Genomic DNA, 25227 nt, shown 5'->3' with positions numbered 1-25227 from the left:
TCCCTATCTGCTGCTATTTTACTGTCTGATCTCTTCGATGTCTTGCTTGTCAATATTGATGGATGTTTGAATACGCCAGTTTCGAGATACGAACTCTTCTGTGTGGGAGGTGCATTTAGTGGAACTTTGAATGACAAAGTGGGACAGAGTAGATCTACAGTCAGCAAAGAAGACGATGAAATGCGTTAAAAGCGGCTTCTCTTTTAATATGTAAATGTGGGAAATACAAAATACTGTCGAAAGAAATGTTTTACTAAAGTGGAAACATAAAAACAATGTCATATTTGCAAGTAATATCTCAAATATGGTACTTTTGACTAACGAAATAACGTGATATGATAAGAATTCTATGTATTTAATTACTCCCTAAATACTTATAACTTACTTAGTTTGTGTATCAGTCGAATTCGGGTGATGTAACAGTGTATGGGAAACTTACTGAGTACATTCACTTATGCAGTGATGAAAATTAGTCCCACTCCCCCTGTAAACAAATTGTTTCGCGCCTCACTATATACGAGAGTTCTCCAAAGGGAAATAACTCAGGTATATCTCGAAACCGGCGTATTGGCTCTCAATTGATGTTTGAATTGGTTTTCTTTTCTTTTCATTCACATGGAATTCTGCCTGATGTTCAATTAGGTTGGTTCATTACACCAAATTTTATTTAATGGCTCGTCAACAAGCTTCCAATTACTTTATATGAATTTTTTGTGATTTTTTTCGGAATAAAAAAGGGGTTTTGTTTACAAATAAGAGATTCTAGAGTCAGTTTGCTGTGATTTGGTGCACGATATGAATATCTATAATACGCCCAAACGACTCGGATAGACATTCTAATTTTTTTAATAATAAACATGTATGAAAATTGAAAACGTTATTCATCAATATTTATTTTATTTACGGATAAAATCTTCAAAGCACATGTCAATTAGAAAAAAGATATACCGGAGAAATATATTTTCAAAAGAAACTGAAATAAAATGGTCAAAATTCAGAAATATTGCGATTTTTATGCCCCCCTTTGAAACAGAGGGGGCATATTGTTTTGCAACTGTCGGTCGGTCCGTTGGTCTGTAGACCATGTGTTGTCCGCTCAATATCTTGAGAACCATTCACTTGATGATAATGATATTTCATATGTGGGTTGGTTATGAGTGGAAGATGACCCCTATCGTTTTTCAGGTCGAAAAGTCAAAGGTCAAGGGTCAATCTACTCTGGACATAGAAATATAATGTCCGCTCAATATCTTGAGAACCATTCACTTGATGATAATGATATTTCATATGTGGGTTGGTTATGAGTGGAAAATGACCCCTATTGTTTTTCAGGTCAAAAAGTCAAAGGTCAAGGGTCAATCTACTCTGGACATAGGAATATAATGTCCGCTCAATATCTCGAGAACCCTTTGCTTGACAGACATCAAACTTGGCACACTGGTACATCATAAGGAGTAGATGACCCCTATTGATTTTGAGGTCATATGGTTAAAGGTCAAGGGTCAAACTGGGCATAGAAATATACTGACCATTCAATGTATAGAGAACCCTTTGCTTGACAGACATCAAACTTGGTACATTAGTACGTCTTCAGGAGAAGATGACCCCTATTGATTTTGAGGTCACATGGTCAAAGATCAAGGGTCAAACTGGACATAGGAATATAATGTCTGCTCAATATCTTGAGAACCCTTTTCTTGACAGACATCAAACTTAGTACACTGGTAGATCTGCAGGAGAAGATGACTCTTTTGAGGTCACATGGTCAAAGGTCAAGGGTCAAACTACACGTTGGAATATACTGTCTGCTCAGTATCTTGAGAACCCTCTTGACAGACATCAAACTTGGTACACTGATACATCTTCAGGAGAGGATGACCCATATTAATTTTGAGGTCAAAAGTCAATAGTTGAACTGGACATAGTAATATATTGTCTCCTATATTTTAAGAATTATTTGCTTGATTGACACAAGGAGTAGATGACCCCTATTGAATTTTAGGTCACATGGTCAATTCACTCTTGACATAGGAAGATATTGTCTGCTCAATATTTTGAATTGATGATAATACTATCAATTAAATGAGGTGTGTGTATAACCCTTTTCAATTTTGCACCATGAGGGGCATATGTGTTTTACAGACATCTCTTGTTTTATTTAGGCTAAGCAGTTGAATAAGAATAGATCCACTTCCCTCATGATTGAGCCTCGTCATAGGAGGGGTCGTGTCATAATGTAGGCTTTTCCATCCGTCCGTCCGTGTGTTAGCTTTTCCATGTCCGGGTCATATCTTTTACACTGCAAGGCCTGGACTATCAAACATGGGTGGAGGTGTGTTGCGAAACCAAAACAGGTCACTGTCGCCTTCTTTTGGAATTTCTAGGCTATACACACTCAGATCGTAGTCCACATCAAATCTCTCACTCTGTGAGAGAAGCTGTGTGGCTATTAAACTTGGTCAGCTGATGCATCTTGGAGGAAAGGTGTGACATGATATGACTTTTATTTTTACAATATTCACAAATTGTGTCCGGGTCATATCTTAAGTACTATGTGGCATAGAACCATCAGACCCTGTCAGATGAGGCATCTTGGGGGAAGGTGTGTTTGAACCCGAAAAAGGTCACTGTGGCCTCATTTTGGAATTGCAATTGAAAGTGTCACAGCTTGTGACTTCAAGCATACAAACATGCATCATGTATGTGTGGTTCCACACCGGCGTATCATGTACACTAGCGGTGCACTTTATTACACGAGTTATAACCTTTTCTATATGATTAGCTTTTGGCGACAGAGGAGCTGGTAAGACACATATATTTCTGTAACAATAATCTGAGACAATAATCTGTAACAATAATCTGAGAATGATTGCTTCTGTCAATGAGCTCTTAGTCCATATCATTTACTGTTTGACATGCAGTTTCTAAGCTACATGTATATTTATATTCAACAGGCACGTTCTGTTTGCGGAGAGCAGTGTCAATACATACGCTGGAAGCAGTTTTCCAGGGCTGGCTGATGGTATGTTTGAGATTGAGGGAAGTTCAGATGAGCAGAGCAGATGGAACATTGTTGAGAAACATTTTACTGTGATTCTTCATACAATTGAGTCCGCCGCCTCCACACTCCGTGACGTCTCCAAGTTCATGCCTTGACATGAGTCAGAAACGATGAGAAGTGTGTAAATAACAAGAGAATCATATTAATGTACATTGATTCATTTGGAATTTCATTACACGTGTATTTTACTATCCATGTACATATAATTTCTTGGCATTGTAATTTAGTCTAGTTTCATCAAGAAAACTTAATATTTCATACATGACGTTTTCATTCATTGCATTGTAAATAGTCTTATTTTAAGGTAAGAACTGTTTTTATAATGCAATATTAAAATAATTTCACAAAAGCTTATCTTATATACAGTATTCAGATTCTAAAATGTTTTTCCCCATTACATATTAAAGATAAATGATGCTTACAAATAATGCTGAACGGACAAACAGACAGTTTGAAAATAATGGGCTTTTGCATCTTTGATGTATAACTACCGGTATATTGTAAATACTTTGCGTTACAAGAAAAGAAACATCGTGCCGCCCTTACTTTACACATTTGATATAGATGGTTAAGTTTACACGACCGCAAAGAAACCTAATCCCAAAAAAAAAATCAGAAAAGGTTAATGCACATTTAAGTCTTCGTAATGAATGTACGATGTGATCGTTGGACCGAGAAAAGTATGTCATTTTTGACGTGTCCCAGAGGATAACCATATTTCGGTTAAGTACGATAATTTAGGAATAGAAATTCTATTCACGTGAAAATATATATTATTTATGAAATTCAGTTTGCGCTAAACGGCCAGTAATATCCAAATATCAAATCGGGAATATATGAGGATAACAACATGATCCGCCTATTCATTTAAGTAAACCGTGCATTGTGACATCACATAAATTAGCCTCAAATTTTTTTCTTTCAATTGAAACAATTAGATCTTATAAACAACAGCAATACATGTATATCCCGGGGTTTTTTTTTCAATTAAAAGACAGCTAAAAATAAACAAGATTAACTGACAACTTTAAATTGGTAAAACAGTAAGCGTATTATATCGTATATTTTAATGTAAAGAAACTCATGAACGAGTTCATCAATTAAGTCGTATTACTGTTTTTCTATTTAATGATTGGCAAAAAACTACTGCCATAATTATGTCATTCATTTTTAACTAATTGAGTGTTTAAATAAAATTACACGTCAAAGTCTTGTAATTTTGGCATTCAAATTTAAAACACGAATAACTGTTGAAGTATCTAATGAACAAAACAAAATGGCGGCGCCCATATGGATCACAAAATTTTCGGTGAACGTATTTAGAGATTATATCTATTGTTTTGTTGATTTTGTAATTTATTTTCTTTTACATACATGTTACCTTTAGAGCCTTGCTTCGCGGACGAGCCTTAGACCCGTCCGAGCTTCGCTATTTACATCTATGGTAGCAGAAAAAAAATGCAGTCTAATTCTACTGGAAAGCTGCATTTACTAATGTATAAATCAAATTAGAAATTATACCGTTCATTTCATTACCTTGAACTCCGTACACTTGTGTTAGCATGTAAAAGAAAATTCGCATCTTGCATTAGGTTCCTACTTCCATTCGAAATGGCGCAGATTTGTGAAATCTGCAAGTCGGTTTTACCGAAGAAATGTATTTTGTGTGCATGTCCCACCCTCAAACAAAGCATGTCTGAGTTTTACAATATGCACCCGAGCGCACTTACTGTACAGAAATATGAATAAATTGGCTTAAAAAATTTCGATTTAGAAAATCCCGAACCGAAATGTGAAAGCTATTATTTCACTGACCATCGCATTGTTTCACGACTTCTATCCGTAAGAGGGTCCTGGCTTAACCATATCAAATCTATTTGCAGAATTCAAAATATCGCTACGGCGGTGACAAAAGTATCGCATTAGATAATATGCCACTCCCCCTTTCTTGATCTTTAACGAAAATCGACTCCTGGTACTTTTGCCTTGTAAACAGAAATAAGTCTCCTAGTAACCCCTAATTTTCGATATCCTGAGTGTAAAACAGTGAAGATCAACGAGCGATAACACATCTTGATGAGAGTTTTTAATACTTTTTGTCCCAATGTATGTTCTAAATACCCAGTGATATACATGTATCTAAACCATCCATAATTTAAATTTTAAACTGAATCATCCAGAGGGATTGGAAGTAAATTGTCATCTATTCCTACTACATGTACAGTACCTGGCCATAAGTATGTTCCCAAAGAAAATTTCCACTATATATTTCATACAAAACCATATATTTTCAAAATTTTCGCTTGTAGCCAATTCTTCCTCTATTTGGATGAAATAAAAAACATTTTGTTTAGAAATATCAGAAGAAACTGTCATAATTTTGAAGAAGAAAAATATTATTAAATGCAATATTGCAGAGAGATAACATTTTATTCATAATGTTGATTTCTTTATTCCAAAATTACACATACTTATATAAAGAGTTAGTACTCTCAAATCAAACTGGGGAGAGGGGGGGGGGGTCTCCGTGGCCGAGTGGTTAGAGCATCGCGCTCAAAATCACACGACCTCTCACCTCTGTCGGCGCGGGTTCGAATCCTGCTCGTACCGGTAAGTGAGAAAGTTTCCCAGTTTACTTTCGGAAGGTCGGTGGTCTCTTCCCAGGTGCATTGTATCTGGGTTCTCTCTTCCATCAACAAAAACTGGGTGCCACCATGTAACTGAAAAATTGTTGAGTGTGGCGGAAAACATCAAAAATCAATCAATTAATCAAATCAAACTTTGTATTAGAATTGACATACCTTTACAATAGACAAAAACTGGGCGCCACCATATAACTGAAAAATTGTTGAGTGTGGCGGAAAACATCAAAAATCAATCAATCAATCAAATCAAAACCTTGTATTAGAATTGTCAAATCTTTACAATAGATTATGATATAATAATTCTGAAATTATTAGATGATACTGTAAATAATTCTGAGATCAGTGCTTTTTATTTCATCCAAATTGATAAAGAAATGAGTTCAGGAAAATTAATTGAAAATATATGGTTTTGTATGAAATATGAAGTGGAAATTTTCTTTGGGGGACATACTTATGGCCAGGTACTGTATATTCAAGTACTACTTTTAGAATCTCGGGACTATCGCTAACCAGGATAACCTCTGGTAATGGTGAAGTATAGTTCGTTTGATACTTTCATTAAAATGCCTAATGTATTAATTGTTTCCATCAGAGGGAATTAGAATTCATCTACTCGTGGTTTCATTTGGTAAGAAAGATAACTGATGCAATTCCATTAACAAAATTAATTAGAAAATGTAATAAATGGAAGTGATTCTCTGGAAAAAAAAATATGAGTTTTTCAATCGACCAGAGCCTCTTCCGAAGCTTCTGCACGAACATCTGACAATATTTACCACATGTGCACCAAAGGAGGAAGATTGGTTGATGAAGGAGAACTAATATTGCTTTTAGATATTTATAATATCTCGTAGTATGTCTAGAAAACCGCCCGCATACACTGTCAAAAATGTTCGACGATTTAAAACAATGACTAGTGGTTCTGGTAACGGAGCAAAAATATTCCCCGCCGTACCGAGTCAAGGTCAATCAAACATTTTAACGAGAACGGTGTCGCTTTTAACCATGGAAAAAGAATTAAATCTTGACGAATACACCGATGCTCGTCTGTTGTTCAATGCTATACGAAAAGGGCAAATTCGACTGGTAAGATTCATCCTGATTGCGGCACCAAAAGAAGTCGTCAATGCTTTGGATCTGAAGGGGAAAACGCCATTGATGATTTCATGCTTCTTGCAGGTAAATCTAAATTCATTGGCGTTAATTTATACCGTTGATGTATTTCTTGAAGATCTGTTTCACTAATATTCATAAATCCGTTTTTATTATGAAAATATAGATACGTTTTCATTCATTTGCTATCCCAATTGGTGTAAATTAAGTGATCTTGTATTAAACTATTCAACAGGTATTCCTTATGATACTGATCACTGTTGAATATTTTCACTTTACACTCAGTAGTACTATTCACATTTCCTTACATTTTATTTCCAATGCTGATACATTAGAAGGAATAAATACATACAAGGATAGGTGTATTCATATTGTGGCTGCTGTAAAGAAATTCCGAGAGAAATTGTCTATTGAGACTGTCTATTCAACCATTTCTTTACTAAAAACTAAAAACGTTTTGTAAATAGAATATGAAAGTACAGTCCACCTTTGTTACCCTGATTTACATTCAAATCAAGAATGTTAAGAGTGTGCATGCGCTTAATATGTTTTACGGTGTGATCGTTGAGACGAGCGAAGACCCTCAGCACTTTAGACATTTGATCAGTCTATTCATTTAACGTGAGCTATATAACTGACTTTAAATCTACACTTTATACATTTGATCTGTCTATTCATTTAACGTGATCAATATAACTGACTTTAAATCTACACTTTATACATTTGATCTGTCTATTCATTTAACGTGAGCTATACAACTGACTTCAAATCTACACTTTATACATTTGATATGTTTATTCATTTAACGTGAGCTATACAACTGACTTCAAATCTACACTTTATACATTTGATATGTCTATTCATTTAACGTGAGCAATATAACTGACTTTAAATCTACACTTTATACATTTGATCTGTCTATTCATTTAACGTGACCTATATAACTGACTTCATACCTAACTTCGTTATAGTCCTCTAGTGCTCAGGAAATCATTACGGCAAACAGTTTACTATTTCTTTCAGTGAACATGCCCAAGACAATATAGTTCTCTTCCATTCTACATTGACTGCCAAGTAGTACTAAGTTGTAAATTTTTCATGTGTTTATTAGCCCTTCACGTTGCTATATGAAATAATTACCACTAATCTACACAAATTAAATTAAAGTGAATTAAACTCCAAAGAAGATGCGAAAGATTTTTTTTTTTTTGTAAACAGCGGTGCAATGTAACGGTAAGTCTGAATAAAGGACATAGAACTTTATTGGGAGGACATTTTCGCGCCAGTTCCTAGTACTAGGGATGCAGAGTAAATTCAATCTTACTTACGCACTTTGAAGAATCCACAAAAAGGGAACGCAGGTAAGGAGGGGGACCCCTATCATTTTCCGCCTTAATTTTGGATTTGTAAGGGTACCACCTGGGGCCTCCCAAGAATTGGGCCACTTTTCAGACCTCTCTGATAATTGACTATAGGGTGTTGCAATAAAACAAAACTGATTAAGGGCTACACATCAATGAAGTCAAACCTATAGCATCCTTTCAAGGCGTTACATATGCCTTGAAGTACAATTGACCTATTACCTGAAAGTTCATGATTTTACATCATGTAGGATCATAATGAGGGCTAATAAGAACTTTATTCTTGAAAAGGAGTAGACAGGTAAGGAGATGGGTCTTTAGAACTATCATTTTCCGCCCTCAGTTTGGACCTGTAGGGGTACCACCTGGGGCCTCTCAAGGATGGGGCAACTTTTCAAATCTCTCTAATAATTGACTATATGATGTTGGAATAAAACAAAACTGATAAAGGACTACACATCAATAAAGTGAAACATATAAAACCCTTAAAAGTGCTCACATAGGCATTTAAGGGCAATTGTGCCCACTTGAAATTTCAGAGTTTTTTTTACATCATGTAGGTTCATAATGAAGGCTAATACCAACTTAATCTTTGAAAAGTCAACAAAAAGTGTAGGCAGGTAAGATGGGGAAGGCCTGAGTCTGTAATTTTTCGCCCTCACTTTAGGGCTCTTGGGGTACCACCTGGGGCATCTCAGGAATAGAACCACTTTTCAGACCTCTCTAATGATTGAATAATGGGTGGTAAAAGAAAATAAAACTGATATACAGATAGAGAGCAAAGGGGTCAAACATATAGAACGCTTAAAAGGGGTCACATAGCCCTCTAAAGGTAATTGAGCTCACATGAAAGTTCATGATTTTACATGATGTAGGGTTATAATGAAGGCTAATAACAACTTAATCTTCGAAGAGTCCGCAAAAGGATTATGCAGGCAAGGAAGGGACCGCTAGGACTATCATTTTCAGCCCAAAGTTTGGGGCCGTAGGGTTCCACCTGGGTGAAAATAGTTTGGGGCCGTAGGGTTCCACCTGGGTCCTCCCAAGGGTGGGACCGCTTTTCAGACTCTGACCTGTCTAGTATTTTACTGTAGGCTGTTGGAATCAAACAATGCTGATAAAGGGCCAAAAAACAATAAAGTCAAACCTATAGAACCCTTGTAAGAGTTTACATAGGCCTGTAAGTACAATTAAGCTCACCTGGAAGTTCATGATCTTACATTGTGTGCTGCTTTGTAGTGTCAGATGTTTTGTTTATGCAAGGTATGTAAAGTTAATGACGTGACAATGCAAGAGCTATTTATAGATTGATATGGATAGACAGGTTTTGTATAAACATGAACACGGAATGAGTACATGTAGCAGGAGTACAGGGTCTCACGGCGATATGATGATTTATTTCCAATCAAGGACATGTTACAGAGAAAACAAAATGATTATAAGTGAAAGAGTATGATTGATAGAACATAGTTAGATTAAATAAAAAGTATTCAAATGGAAACAAACAGAATTATAGTGATATGTTCAATTAGCACAGTAAATAGATATGCACCATTAACACAAATGACTATACATAGATCTTGATATATGGTTTTTTAAAACAAAAAATCTTTCTTAAATAATCATATTATAAAAAGGATGACATAATGCCGTCAAAAGAAGCATAAAGATTTATCTAACCATTATTTTGTTGGTAGGCACTAGGTGCTATGAATTTTGGTTAAGGTGACTCCACCTAATGTGATGTCATATGTGTTTTTTCCAAAACCTTTATTTGATTAAACTTCTTGCATGTTAGAGGAATTTTATTCACTTAATATATATATATATATATATATATATATATATATATATATATATATATATATATATAGCATATCATATTATTTAATAAAGTGATGACTTTTTAACAACAATGCTGATTGGATGAAAACTTCGTTTGAATTCATAGTTTTAAAAAAATCGTCCAGAGTTCATCTGCACTAAGCGGGACTACTGCTGTCTGGAATGCGTCTTCCCCGTTCTAATTTTAGCACTATTCATAGAACGGGAATTCCACAAAAGCATTGTAAACGAAGTGTATTCGTTTGATTTTTTTTCATTGCTACCAAAAATAAACACAGCCAAAGATACCAATAAAATAAAAAATTTAAAGAAACAACACACATAGTGATGACGTGAAACAACACATATAGTGATGACGTGGCAGAATAGTCAACTTGAGGACGAAGGCCACTGGTACTGACTAAAACCCGGTTTCGGTCCCGGTCTTCGGTCTCGGTCTCGGTCCCGGTCTTCGGTCTCCGTCCCGTGACTAAAACCCGGTCTTCGGTCCCGGTCCCAGACCTTTTTTATCGATAAAAACAGAATATATCAGGATATTTGAGCCCCATTTCTCGTGAATTTAGATATGACACCCCATGCCTGCATTCTGATAGTTGATTGATCATATTATTTTCTTCTTTCGTAAAATAATATGTGAAAACTCCGGGACCGGTGGGACCGACAAATAAAAACAATGCTAAAAACTCGACATTTTTCATAAAAAAAATAAGTATATGATACTCAATGCATAACATGTATATACACATGTTTCTGAATTATTGTGTGTCAGTGTGTGTGTGTGTTTTATTCCAGTTTTCCTTTTTATGTCAAAATTGAACTCAACTACGTGACATTTTTCCCAAATGAACACATTACATTACATTTTCATAAAAAGATAAGGATGTAGAAGAGAAATAAAATATATGTACTTATCCTGGTGTATTTGTTTGTAATTTACTGTTGCATATAGTTTAATTCATATTTTTCATTCAGGTCAAACACCTGACCACACGGTTGATAAAATTTTCAAATTCAATGTTGATGTATTCCGAACCCGGTCGCTGTACATACGACTGACTGCTCTCTCTCTCTCTCTCTCTCTCTCTCTCTCTCTCTCTCTCTCTCTTTCTCTCTCTTTCTCTCTCTCTCATTTGCGAGGGTATTGTGGGAATCGCCTAAAGTTGTTAAATTATGACGTCATATTAAATTAGTTGTTTTAATCAGTGAAGAAAAGCCGCTATGTAAATCAGAATAATACAAAGTAGCGTGCACGTGCAAAATATGAGAGACCAGAATGCACAATATATGAAGTACTTTAGAAATGTTCATTAGTGAAATTAAAAAAAATATCGTCTTTAAATTTTATGATGATTTTTGAAACATGAATACTTATTGTTGATACCGATACAAAATTAATGTGCACTCTCGTCCACACGCACCCCCCCCCTCCCCCCCCCTTTCCAGAGAGATTCTGATTATCAATACAAGAATAACGCTTTTGAAAAGCAAATTTTCTGCCCCCGTAATCGGAGATTTGGGGCGCATATCTAGTTTTTGACCCGTCCGTCTGTCCGTCTGCAAAAACTTGAACCTTCGCCATAACTTTTGAATGAATGTTGATAGGGCTTTCACATTTCACATGTGTATTCCTAGTGACAAGACCTTTCTTTGCATGCCATTCCCTCACCTTGGTCTACTTTTGAAAATCTTTTACCTTAGTCATAACTTTTGAATGGTTAGTAAAAATACATGAGGGTATGAACTGAAATGCTTCACAGAGGCATACTTTTCATGAAGCGCTCAGAGTATTTGTATTTTCAAAACTAAAATTCATTTTTTTAAATGAATGTACATGTACATGTATGTTTTGCATAATTATAAATGTAGATTTCATTATATGTCAGTTTATGCCAAATTTATGCATTTTGAAAATATAAGATAATTTGAAAATAGGAAATAATTAAACAGTTTTTGTGCAGCATAATTAATATGTTTGTACATTTACGTATATTACTATTCACAATAAATACAGTTATCACATTATATTAAAGTAAAACATACTATATATAGATTATTTGAAGTTTATCTAATGTCAGAGGGGATCTTCTTGGACTATTCTGTATAAGTATACAGACTGTGACATTTTTAGTGAGCAGATGTACACTTTATGCTATAAATATATTAGGTGCAACTTTTTTAAAGCATTGTATCTAAAAGAACAAAAACTGGGGGAAGAAAATAAAATTGAATATCAAATAAGAAAGGAAGAAATATTTTTATAGGTATTATACAAATATATGTAAAATATATCCACATATAAAGAGATCGGGTTCGGAAGACAAACCATGAATCTTGACCTGAATAGAAGAAATAAAATAAATGAACAAATAAACTAACTGTAAATTACAAACAAATACGCCGGGATAAATACATATATGTTATTTCTCTTCTACATCCTTATCTTCTAATGAAAAGGTAGTGCAACGCCTTCCTTTTGGAGAAAATGTCACGTAGTACTTTGAGTTCGGTTCTGACATCATCAATATAAAAGAAAATTGAAATACCCCCCGCCCCCCCACACACAATAAATCAGAAATATATATGTGTACAAAGGGATGCCATTGAATATCACGTCCTTATTTTTTTTATGAAAAGGTAAATTAAAGCAGCTATTGAGGAAAAATGTCGAGACCGGGACCGGCTTTTAGCATTGTTTTTATTTGTCGGTCCCACCGGTCCCGGAGTTTTCACATATTATTTTACGAAAGAAGAAAATAATATGATCAATCAACTATCAGAATGCAGGCATGAGATGTCATACTCAAGTTAACGAGAAATGGGGCTCAAATATTCTGTTAATTTCTGTTTTTATCGAATAAAAAATTCTGGGACCGGGATTTTTTTTTCTAAAGGAGCTGCACTAGTTATATAATCTAATATATTAGTTAAAATGCACGTCTTCTCATTAAAATATGTACATAAATGAAGTTCATATGCCGATCACAATTTCAGATGTGGAATTAAAAACCAAAGCATTTTCTGGTTTTTTAAAACAAAATAATTCAATAATACAAATTGTTTTATTGTCTTTTTTTTCATCACTATACTTCAAAAGAATTGCTGATTACAACCATATAAAATGTTTACAGTTACCTATGGGTCGAATTATGCGAGCGTCGAACAGCAAGGCTACCGCTATATTTAGAGCAGGAAAATATACAGTTCCAAAATATATTTAAATCTATATTTAGAGCGACTCTGATCACCAGCGACAGCGATCACCGCTACACCTGGACCAAAGACCGGCCGGTTTTAGTCACGAGACCGAAGACCGGGACCGAGACCGGGTTTTAGTCAGTACCGAGGCCACTGACTGGTAGAAGAAGTAATCGTCTGCTTTGAAATACGTGATACGGGGTTCAACGAGTAGAGGGCGATTTAGATGCTTTTTCACTTGATATTGAAATTGATTATGGAGCCGAGTCGCATTCCACCGTTCCTACGACACAAACAGTGTTCAACGTCTCCTTTAACACAATGCAGCCTCGGTCCGTCTACGCGCCAAAAAACTCGGTCGTCATATTTTCACATACAAAGTCTATAACATATAACTATTGAATGCACTGTATCCAAAATGCGAGACAATGTCAGTGTGCCACGTGTGGGAGGTCAAAATTATATTTATTATAAGGGTAGCATTATAGAATGAAAAGAATTCAGAGTTTCAACATTGAGAGTGATATAAGCTACATTCCGTGGAAGGTACTATTCACTGGTTTGTTAAAGGTTTAAGTATAAACAGAGATAACTTACAGAGCGTGTTTTGTAGAAACAGCAGTTTCATCTGAGAGTGTCCGTCGCTTTTCTCTGAAAGCGTCAGTTCCAATTGAAAGTTTCCGTTATGCCTATACACCGTGGAAATATGATGTAGGCCTACTAAGGGATGATACTATTGAAGTAAAATTGAGTAAGAGGCATCTCTTGGTCGACTAATGAATTTGGGGTTTTTTATTCACTATAGTACAATAAATTGTATATCATACTTTCCATTGGCTACATTATTTCAAAGAGAAGTCCATTCAGATGAGGCCTCTCTCCATTTGAATTATGCTCTGTCGGGTACTCTTGGGTGTAAAAAGTACATTAGAAGGTTTATCACAACTCTACTTCCAAGATTCCTGTTCAGTGGGCCTTGCGATTTTAAGTTTGAGTTTTGTTACTATATACATGTATAGGTTTATAGATTCCACCAATTTCACCCGGGAAAAAAATGATTTTGCTTTCGAGTCTGACAGCATTATTTCTAAATAGTAGACTCAAAGATAGTAGATTTAAAGACTTCAAAAGATTTAGTCATTTCATTTTTATAACTCATTCATTATGCATCCATTATGAAAGACGAATTCACAAAAATGTTATCGAAAGTAGGATTTCATTTGCATGAGATTTTCACAATTTTGTTATCATCTACTCTTTAGGGGATATCTGTGTACCAAGTTTGATGTATGTCAAGCAAAGGGTTCTCAAGACATTAAGCGCACAATATTTTTTCACATTCAGAGTAACTTGACCCTTGACCTTTTACCTCGTTACCTAAAAATCACGTGGGGGTCATCTACTCCTTAGGATGTACCAGTGTACCAAGTTTGATGTCTGTCAAGCAAAGGGTATTCAAGAATATTGAGCAGACAATATCTTACTATGTTAAGTTTGACCTTTGACCTCAAAATGCATAAGAGACCTCTACTTCTTAGGGCATAACAGTGTACAGTTTGATAAACAAAGGGTTCTCAAGATATTGAGTGGACTATATGACATATTCATCTGACAAGTGATGGCAGATGACCTTTGAACTTTGACATTTTTACCTCAAAACCAATAAAGGAAATGTACTTCTTGAAGGGAACTAGGATTCTAAAGATATTGACCGAACAATATCTTCATATGTCAAGAGTAGATTGACCCTTTACCTTTGATTTTTGTGGTCTTAAAATCAATAGAGGTCATCTAATCTTTAGGGAAAACCAGTATAAAAAGTTTGATGTCTGTCAATTAAGCAAAGGGTTCTTAAGATATCGAGCGGACAACACTTGACCGACACGTTCAAACCAATACAATTTGCATCCTTTTTCCAAAGAGGCGCGCATAAAAATAACTAAAATACTATCATTTTTTCTTTAATTTCAGGAGGAATTGTCACGTGACACGATTGTAGAACTTTTATTGCTTCATGGTGCAGAGGTAAATATAGTATCAGACACGGGAAGATCTGCTTTAAGCTACGCATGTGAATACCGCTGTAACGACATCGTGGACATCTTGGTGAAACACGCCTCTGTAGATCCGGATATTCCGGACAATGACGGTACGGAAGTCGTAAATATCACTTTACAGCTCTGGTTACATCTCTTAAACTTATTCACTGGCAGTAATGTTTGGTGATAATAGGTTTTATATCAAAACAATGTTTACTTTTCAATGTTACCATGTTATTATTAAACGTTCAAAACAAACTGACTGAAGAGACGTACGAGATCATTTTGGATTTTGTTGGTTTAATATATATATATATATATATATATATATATATATATATATATATATTACCGAAATTATATATATAAAACACCGAAGTAGCCATGAACTCTTGAATGAACATAACTGCCCTAAGTGATGAAATATTGATAATATATATACGGTGTGCCCGTTGGACCGAGAGAAGCATAAAATTATTCGTAGGAGAAAGTAATCCCAGAGAATTGACAATGTACGGAGTTTGCAACAATAAATACCGTTTGCAATTTAAAAGACAGTTAAAACTAAATAAAATTAACCAATAAATTCAAAGTGGTAAAAAGTAAGGTAAATTATTTAAAGAAACTCATGAACTCGTTCATTTATTTAGTCGTATTACTGTTTTTTTATTTGATGATCGGTTAAAAACTACAACAATAAGAATTACACCATTTAATTGTAACAAACCGAGTGTTTGAATTTAAAATTGCACGTCAGTCTTGTATTTTTGGCATTCAAAATTAAAACACGATAATTTCTATAAGCAACTAATGAACAAAACAAAATGGCGACGCCCATATGGATAACAATGTTCAGTGAACGTATGTAGAGATCATCTCTATTCATTTGTTGCTTTTCTCAATTTTTTTCTTTAGCATATGTGTTACCTTTAGAGCCTTGCTTCGCGTACGGGCCTCTGTTCGCTCGGTATAAAATACCGAAATTACATTTTATTTTATTTAGATACCCACTTCCGCCCCTACCCGGGGTCGAACTCACGATCTGCGGAACCAAATTTCATAGCAGCGCTAAACCGCTAGGTGTGTCATTTAAAAAGTGAAATCAAAGAAATTTTGGCTATTTCGGGACTATATACACCCTAATGCTTTTATAATGAATCAAAATCGTTGATCAAAACTTTCTTAATCACTCTTGAATGATACACCAATATGCCCAGTATGTTTTCAATTAGATTTCTTCCATCAAACACATATTTCCCTTTTCTTTTAAGGAACATAAATGAACCCATGAGTCAGAACTGGACATGTTTAAAGATTACACGAAACATTTCAAACATATGTGCCACTAATTAGAATTGAAGTTTCTCAATGCCAAAAGAAAATCTAATGTCTTAAACTGAAGGAAGGCATAATAATAAAAGAATAAATGTTGTATATTAATTGAGGTTGCATACCCCTCACTGAAAAAGGGAACTGTTTCATGCTCCTTAAAGATGTGAACTTTTTGAGCACTAATTTTGCATTTTGTAGGAAATACCCCTCTGATATATTGCGCCAAAGTAGGAAATGACGTTGGAATCGACATATTAACACGCCATTTCCGACGTCTTGGTTTGAGAGTGGATCATGCCAATGATAAAGGATTTACTGCTCTTCTAACAGCGGCAAAAGAATGTAATGTAGCATGCGTGAAAATCCTTGCTGCGCAAGGTCATGCATCTCTCCTGCATCGCGATAAAATCAAGAATTACTCTGCTCATGATTGGCTGTGTCATCATGGGTACACAAATAAGGAAATCTTGCAGATCTTGCCTTCTGTAAGAAAACCCAGGCGTAAATTTGTGGACGCAGTCAATATCGCAAGACTGTTACCCAGTATGAAGACACACAAAGAGAAGAGAGGGCTGGTGGAACATTCACCTTCTATGGTTTCAAGAATCACGGTGCCGATCACAATATCGGAGGTTGATATTCAGCCGAGAAAGAAAAAACAAGTGACGCGACATCGATCTCTGGAGGGTAGCGACCAAGAGAGGTTCAGAATCAAGAGAATGAATTCCCTGCAGCTACCGAAAATTTACCGAGGAACATACGATTCGGCCTATTACGAAAGCGAAGAAGATGGCGCGAAAAGACGCGACTATCGGCCTCACTTTGAGAAGTGCCGCCGACACACTTTCGACGAATATTATACCTTTGACTCTTCCTCCGATGATGATTAGAATAATTCAAAGCAAATATTATTTGAAAACGTTTTAGTGTATATGTAACTAGACTGTACGATGATATATTGCTGTTCCATCAATGCTGAATACATGGCACCAAAAGATCTCCATCATGTCAAACAGCAGGGATTCGAATATTAAACTTAGTTTTTTTGAAAGTAAAATCATCACTGTGTTATACAGTGGACAGACACTCGCCGTTCCACAGCATGTGAATAGATTTTCTCGGATAAAGTGACTTGTCCTGCAATTGTCTTATTTTAGTTCATTGTTGGTGTAATTGTTTTTGTCAATAAAATTTTATCTAACACTATAAATATTGCATACATTGGGTAACATCATCTTAAAGAGGTAGTGGTCGATAAACTTGCCAAAGGATCTGAAAAAAAAAGAAGTTTGAATTTAGACACTTCAGGTGATCAGAATGGTACATGTATACTGTTAATGACGTTTGGAGTTGATACCTCAATTCATACGTTGACTGAAGGTGAATGTCACTTTTATGAGGTTGATTGATCGAAGTGTCAACCCAATCTAATTAAAATTAAACTTCTTAGATCCGCGCCGTATACTCTCATGCAAAGTCTGCGGCACGGATCTAAGAAGTCTGGTTTTAATAAGATTGGGTGTCATTTTCTCTGTAAAGAGGTGAGAATGTCATTTTCTCTGTAAAGAGGTGAAAATGTCATTTTCTGGGAAGTATTATTCATTGGATTTTAGCTAAATTAACGTTGATGCAGCAATTCTGCTTAAAAATTGTTGATCAAGCAAAAACTAGAAGTTATAATGCCACACCACGTATTGTTCGTTAATTCGTAACTGTTCCACAATATACAATATAAATGAGGTTCCAACCTGAAATGTGTAGCATTGTCATTTCTGATGGAAATATATTTCTATTAATTAAAGAGACACTGCAGCTTATTTTGTGCAAATGACATGTAGTTAAAATTCTCGTTTTAACGTAAAATTAATACTTTTTGATGGCCTATGCAAAAAATATCGAGTTTCCTTCTTTCGGTCTTCAGATGCATGCGCATAGACAGTAAACAGTGCAGCATGTCGTCCAGTGAGAGAAAGTGTGGTAGTAGTAGTTATGGCACGTCAAATTCACAAAAATGAGCTAAACATAGTTTCACAGTTGATAAACTAGGTTTATCGACTGTAAACTATAGTTTACGGACTGTAAACTATAGTTAACGATTCATTAACTATAGTTTTCATCCGTAAAACTATATTTAACGGTTGTAAACTATAGTTGTGAATTTGGCGTGCCATAAGTAGTAGTAGTAGTAGTAGTAGTAGTAGTAGTAAATTTTATTTAAAGTCGGCACTATATACATTCAATAAATCAAACACAAGCTCTGTAGAGCTCTTTAGTGGATAGATCCAGAATTTTGACAGATTCTTTGAGGAAAGAGGTAAAAATAGAATGAGATAAAACTCATACGTGAACTAAAATTTATTTTGGGATCAGTATGACCGTTGGAAAACAAAGAGCTAAGAGAAACACACGCAGGACTCAGTGGCGGATCTAGGATTTTCGAAGGGGGTGCGAAAGTCAAATATTAGCCAAAGTAATCGGCCATTCTGGGTGCAAAATCTGGATTTTCACTCACAATTTGTGGCGAAAAAAAGGAGGGGGGTCCTGGCCCCTTTAAATAGACCATTGGGACTAGCTGCGAAGACACTTCTTTAAAAATAAGTGCTATTTTTATCTGAACACGACAAGTGATAGTTGTAAAAATATTGCATATGGTGTTTATATCTCTCAACTGATTCGATACGCAAGAGCTTGTTCTGCGTATAGTCAGTTTTTAAATCGAGGCAAGCTGACAAACAAGTTGATGGGTACAGGGGTTTCAATAATTTCAATTAAAGTCAGCATTTCGCAAATTCTATGGTCGTTATAACGATCTAGTTTGCCAATACAACCTATCATTGGGTCAAATACTGTCTGACGTGTTTCATACCGAATGTTAGTCCGTTCTTGGCACACTGGTTTTGACTACGCATAACTCCGTTTACCTGATCAGGATATAGGGCTCACGACGGGTGTGACCGGCCGGCAGGGGATGCTTACTCCTCCTAGGCACCTGATCCCACATCTGGTGTGTCCAGGGATCCGTGTTTGCCCAACTATCTATTTTGTATTGCTTATGGGAGTTATGAGATTGATCACTGTTCGTTATCTTCACCTTTCATTTGAAAGGTGAGTGTGGACTCCCTTGAAGAGGAATTTAAATAATTTCCTACACAACACCTTTGCTGTCATTCAAAACCACGTGATGTAAATAAGCATTCAAAAATCCGAGTCAGCATAAAGAAACCTTTGAATTCCGGACGATCTTCAAACCGCAGTTTAGAACAAATTGATGCATCCAAATTGTTCAAAATTATCAATACTTGTTTTAAAAAACACTTTAATAAAATGTGGAAAGTGAGCTGTAGTGTCTCTTTAATTAAGTGGTATGCAAGTTAAGTTGCAAAAACAGAGAGAAAATATGGTTTGCAGCCCAAATTATAGGCCTTTCTTGTGCTCCATCGTGTAATGCTAGACCTTTGTACACTGAATAACTGCTGTTGATTTATTCGCATTTACTAGTTCTGTCTGTTGGTGTCAACACAACACAAGCAACACAAATTTAAATATTTACTAGTTCTGTCTGCTGGTGTCAACACAACACAAGCAACACAAATTTAAATATTTACTAGTTCTGTCTGCTGGTGTCAACACAACACAAGCAACACAAATTTAAATATTTACTAGTTATGTCTGTTGGTGTCAACACAACACAAGCAACACAACTTTAAATATTTACTAGTTCTGTCTGTTGGTGTCAACACAACACAAGCAACACAAATTTAAATATTTACTAGTTCTGTCTGTTGGTGTCAACACAACACAAGCAACACAAATTTAAATATTTACTAGTTCTGTCTGCTGGTGTCAACACAACATAAGCAACACAAATTTAAATATTTTAACAATATACACAGCAGTTATGAAAAAGTCTAAAACTGATAGATTGACTATGAATAATGAGCACTTAAAATATGCAAAATTGGTTAATCATTAAGAAAATATGAGTTTAGAGAACAGTTAAGAACTGAAGTATTGGTAGCTTTGTCAATTAAAAATTAAAATCCAGACGTTTTAAAGAATAGATAATCGCACTAAAATGACCAACGACACGAACAAATTCAAACTTTTTGGGATAAACTGTCCCTTCAGGACAAACGAAAAGAATTACATAATGTGGCCAATAACAACAAAGAATAATACCAAAACAACAAAAACTACATATAAATACACCTAGCACTAAACCTACACTAAATCTACAAACATATTTACACCGCAGATTACAATTTTGGGTTTTTAGGCTTACCAATCAATGTTAAGAGCGGAGCGAATTAGGACATGTTCTATTCGTCGAAAGAGCTGAACTATATAATATAAAAGTTCCTACTATTGGCATAATGAATCATAAAATTGAAGTATAAGTGTAGGGATTAATTGACAATGTATGCGAAAGAATGTTCTATGCATGATCAATTTTTAAATCGAGGCAAGCTACTGACAAATACATTGATGTTAGAGGGAATCAACATTTCGGAAATTCTAGGGTCGTTATAATGACCTTGTTTGTAAATAAAAGCTATCATTAGGTCGAATGCTGTCTGCCATGTTTCATACCAATTTTTGGGCCGTTCTTTACATACTGATTTTGACTACCGATTGATCCACTTACAAGGGCTTACAGCCGGTGTGACCGATCAACCGGGAATGTTTACACCTCCTACGCACCTTAATCCACCTATGGTTTTGTCCAGGGGTCTGTGATTGCCCTTTTCTTAATATTGAATTTTTATAGAATTTATAAAATGCAGATTTATATAGGTTTTGATTTGAAAAATCCACAAAATAAAATCATTTTCAAAGACATTTTTAAGTTTGAATTGACGTATTAAAAATTCAGCTGGACAAGGTAAAGGAAGAAATATATATGGGACAGTCATATGAGTATTGAACTAGTACCTGTACCGTCATAATGACTTGCGCAGTTATGCTCAATAACTGAAGATATTTTGAAAAAAATGACTATAATATTTGGGGGGGGGGGGGGGTTGATCGGAATATCCCATCAAAAATTTGAACGGAAAATTGTGAATCAGTGCGCTAGTTCATTTTTTTTTTAATATTTCAACAAGAAAAATAATAAACTCATTTCTTAAAAGGGCATTTTTTGTAATTTTGTCACCAAAACTTGAATTCAAAGAAAATTGCTCTGTATCATGTTGTAATAACACCAGTATCTAATTATTTAAAACATTTTTAATCTCAAAACAGGCACATGAATTTGTGATTTTGGTGATTGAATAATTACTATCTTGCTTCCTTATATATTTCTTCACACTAAAAGCGCTTATCTAACGTACTTTTATTGGGTTTCTCTTGTTTTTGTACAAAATAAATGTATTTATAAGGCATTGATATATATATTCCTATGCCATTGAGAAATTTTGAGAGAGAGAGAGAGAGAGAGAGAGAGAGAGAGAGAGAGAGAGAGAGAGAGAGAGAGAGGGGGGAGAGAGAGAGAGAGAGAGAGAGAGAGAGAGAGAGAGAGAGAGAGAGAGAGAGAGAGAGAGAGAGAGAGAGAATGGTTGCCATCACTTTCACAGCTAATGCCACTTTAAGCCATCCAAGACACATGACGTCACAAAGACAAAGACAAGCATGCATGATTAGAAAGATGTCACAATTTAGCAAACGGACGATTTGATTTTTTTCTTCTTCCTATATCTGTGCATACGATGACGGTGATGATTTAATCAAGCAAGGAAGGACAATGAAAAATGTCGATCCTTTAATATAATATTACCTGCTGCTGGAGTGTATATGACCTCATCTCGTACAAACTGACTGGTACTGGTAACTGTGTCGTCATCGACATTCAAATCTAAACGGGATGGTTGGATATCAAATATCATAATACATTCCTTTACTTGCTCAAATAGAACATAAATTCATGAAAAGGCTGTATAAATTGTATCATGCAGGAAATTCTGCACTACACAAGGTGGGAGAGAGCTATGTGCTCATTGGTTTACTTTATTCGGCTGTGTATCGCCAAAATGGCGGGTTGATAGTGCTCAATTAAAATATAAAGCACTTACCTTCCTCACAGATGGCACGCAACAGCACGTTATACCAGTCAGTGTCGGTATTCCGAGCATCGATGCAAACCATATCGTCCAGTGCAACTGGCAACTCACAATCTGATATGATAATTGGGATAATCTTTAATTGTTTGAATTTCTTTTCATAATACCGTTTCCATTCGTTTAACAAAAAGTTCTTTGATATGACAAGAACAACTCGTAGAGATCTTTTGATGGCACTATCGATGGATTCGTTGATGGACGTTCCTGGTTTGAAATCTCGAGCAGGATAGCAGCAGACGATGTTATTGTTGGGGTTTTCTAAACGTTCGGCAATGCTGTTCACCCATTTGTTATCTGTAGAGGTGTGGGCGAAAAAGACGTGGAATTTTTTACGTGGTGGAAGCTGGGGTGCATTTCCTATAATTTCTTCATAGAAATTCATCCACCAAGCTCCTCTTGTAGTCGTTGCATTAATGTATTTGTAATATTTCAGAAACGGCGGGATGTCGCATGGTTCAATTAACACGGGGATAAAAACTAATTCCTCCAACTTTCCAAGGGATATTATTTCCATTTCTAATTGTGACCACTCATTTTTTATGTATGAAGACGATAAAACAGTCACTATTCTCAAACACTTGGTCAGTATGGATTTAATGTTGAAAGATAACGACCTCCCAGCATCTAAATCACGGGGAAATACACAGCATTTGAATCCACGGCTTTCAAGTTCTCTTGTCACCGCTTTCACCCAATTATGATCTGGATTTTCGCCGTGAAAACTGAAAAAGGCGTGGTATTCTTTTCCTACTGGCAAGGGTGGGGCTTCACTGGGGGTATGACACCTGGGCATCGCCATTGCTCGATGTCGTTCCAAGCTTTCCATGGTCACCCTGTAACGAGAACTGAACTTTTTGCATGCCTGTGGGTATTTGAAATCGAAAGAAGAGACAAGCTTGCGTTTTCGTATGGAAGTCATTGTTACTAACTGACAACTTTAACATGCCCGCATGTAATCAGAGACATACGCTAATCAGTTGAAAAGGCTCTAATGAAGAGTATCTCTGCATCTTTTAAATAGTTAGTACGCTAAGGAATGCAAGAACAGACTATTAGTTTCGGCGTGTGAAATAAGTTGTGAACAATTTGATTCAAGCAGTGCAGAAAAGATTTGCACAAAAGGTAGCCATTGATTTTAGATCATATCAGTAGGTGCATAGAAGTGGGGATCAATATCTTTAATGTGATGTGGTGAAATCTAAAAATAAAACTTGGAGATGGGGATTCCGCTGTAAGAGTGAAATCCCTCAAATTCGAATTGAGACCATTATCACTGCATTTCTGTCCAGAATGGTGAAAAGAGAATGTATAGAATATATGCATTTCCTTTACTATTAAACCTAAGTAATTAATAATTCGATCATATTCATCCAAAGTTTACTTGGAGCACTACTACCATCCTTAAAAGATGCAGTGGTACTAATATACCCAAACCATTCAAAAGTTCTTACATTTAGTATTTACAGAAAGGTATGAGAACTTACGGAGTCTGGCAGAAGTTAATTTCCATACCTCTGTGCAACCATTCTCGTCCGCACCTTTGCAAAATATAAACATTAAGCGTTGGTTTCGGAGTATTGAATTGAATTTTAATTGGGTGATTATAGATTTTATTGATATATATCTGAACGTGTATCGGCAGTCGCGGAATGAAATTTTGTCATTTAAATCCTTGTAATATGATTAACCCACAGGAACAATGTATTGAGAACTAGAATTTCGGCAAGACCTGGCATACCTGCCAATATCAGAGTTAGAGAGACGGCTGAATTTTAATTACACTGGGGTCCTGCCAGTTTGGTGTTTAATGAAACATGAAAGACCTCATTATCTAGGTTGAAAATTACCCTTAAGCCGATAGGGCACCAATGGGCGGGAAGCGCTTACTTTTAACTAGTACACTATTAATTAGAACATGTATTGAAATTAAATTGGAAAATTATATATCTAGGTATATAATTAGTGTGGATATACTTTGTGAAAAATATAATTTTACTTGAATTTTTGTTTGAATATTTGTAATTTAAAAAAAAATATGTAGTGCATAAGTTTAGGTGGGTGCCTCCTTTACTGTGATTAACTTGTCTTTAGCTACTGTAATATGGAGCATGTCTAATCAATGGTTGTTTTTAAATGCTTGATTAAATGATCGTCTATCTTCTTTAAAATAAAATGGAATATCTTACGATTTAATGATAACCATCTTTTTTATAGAATCGATTATATCCGTTCAATCCATCTTCATTATATGGGTCCGGTATTATAAAAGATAAATACTGTATTTGGAAGGGGGTGGAAAGGGACAGCCCATAGAAGTTAGCAGCCAACAAGAAAATCATCGAAATACCACTGAAAGTACAAATTCCCCAAATTGTTTGGCTCACTTGTTTGAGACATTTGCTCATGTGAACTTTGCCACAAATACCCTGTGTATAAAAGACTCGGTGTCATTAAATGAAGGGTCGACGTCATGTCTATCTTTTAGGGGAGATAATTCGGAAATGGGGCATATTTCAC

General features: G+C 35.5%; 2 protein-coding genes and 1 pseudogene across 3 annotated transcripts in view; 2 read left to right on the top strand and 1 right to left on the bottom strand.

Moving 5' to 3' along the window:
* The window catches only part of LOC125650897 (N-acetylated-alpha-linked acidic dipeptidase 2-like), a 32228-nt gene extending 28909 nt beyond the window's left edge, over positions 1 to 3319 (top strand). Inside the window, exon 17 of the mRNA XM_048879471.2 lies at positions 2955 to 3319. Coding sequence (XP_048735428.1) covers positions 2955 to 3156 — 202 coding nt within the window. The 3' untranslated portion in view covers positions 3157 to 3319. The remainder of the gene's footprint in view (positions 1 to 2954) is intronic.
* Positions 3320 to 6534: 3215 nt separating this feature from the next.
* LOC125650914 (ankyrin repeat domain-containing protein 17-like) lies at positions 6535 to 17500 on the top strand (annotated as a pseudogene).
* Positions 17500 to 24579, bottom strand: LOC125650905 (uncharacterized). Of its 2 annotated transcripts, XM_048879483.2 has the most exons (4): positions 24195 to 24579; positions 22663 to 23543; positions 22368 to 22445; positions 17500 to 17863 (listed from the first exon to the last, which is right to left on the bottom strand). In XM_048879483.2, exons 1-4 carry the CDS (start codon positions 24218 to 24220, stop codon positions 17823 to 17825), a joined length of 1026 nt encoding a protein of 341 aa, XP_048735440.1. In that variant the 5' UTR covers positions 24221 to 24579; the 3' UTR covers positions 17500 to 17822. The 2 variants fall into 2 exon arrangements, with proteins under 2 accessions (XP_048735440.1, XP_048735439.1); XM_048879482.2 differs by lacking the exon at positions 24195 to 24579 and having other exon boundaries at positions 22663 to 23776.
* Positions 24580 to 25227: the final 648 nt, after the last annotated feature.

This window comes from Ostrea edulis, chromosome 5 (genome assembly GCF_947568905.1).
Source record: "Ostrea edulis chromosome 5, xbOstEdul1.1, whole genome shotgun sequence".
Classification (NCBI taxonomy): domain Eukaryota; kingdom Metazoa; phylum Mollusca; class Bivalvia; order Ostreida; family Ostreidae; genus Ostrea; species Ostrea edulis.
Note: the sequence above shows the minus strand (reverse complement) of the source record. Positions and strands in the feature narration are given on the sequence as shown.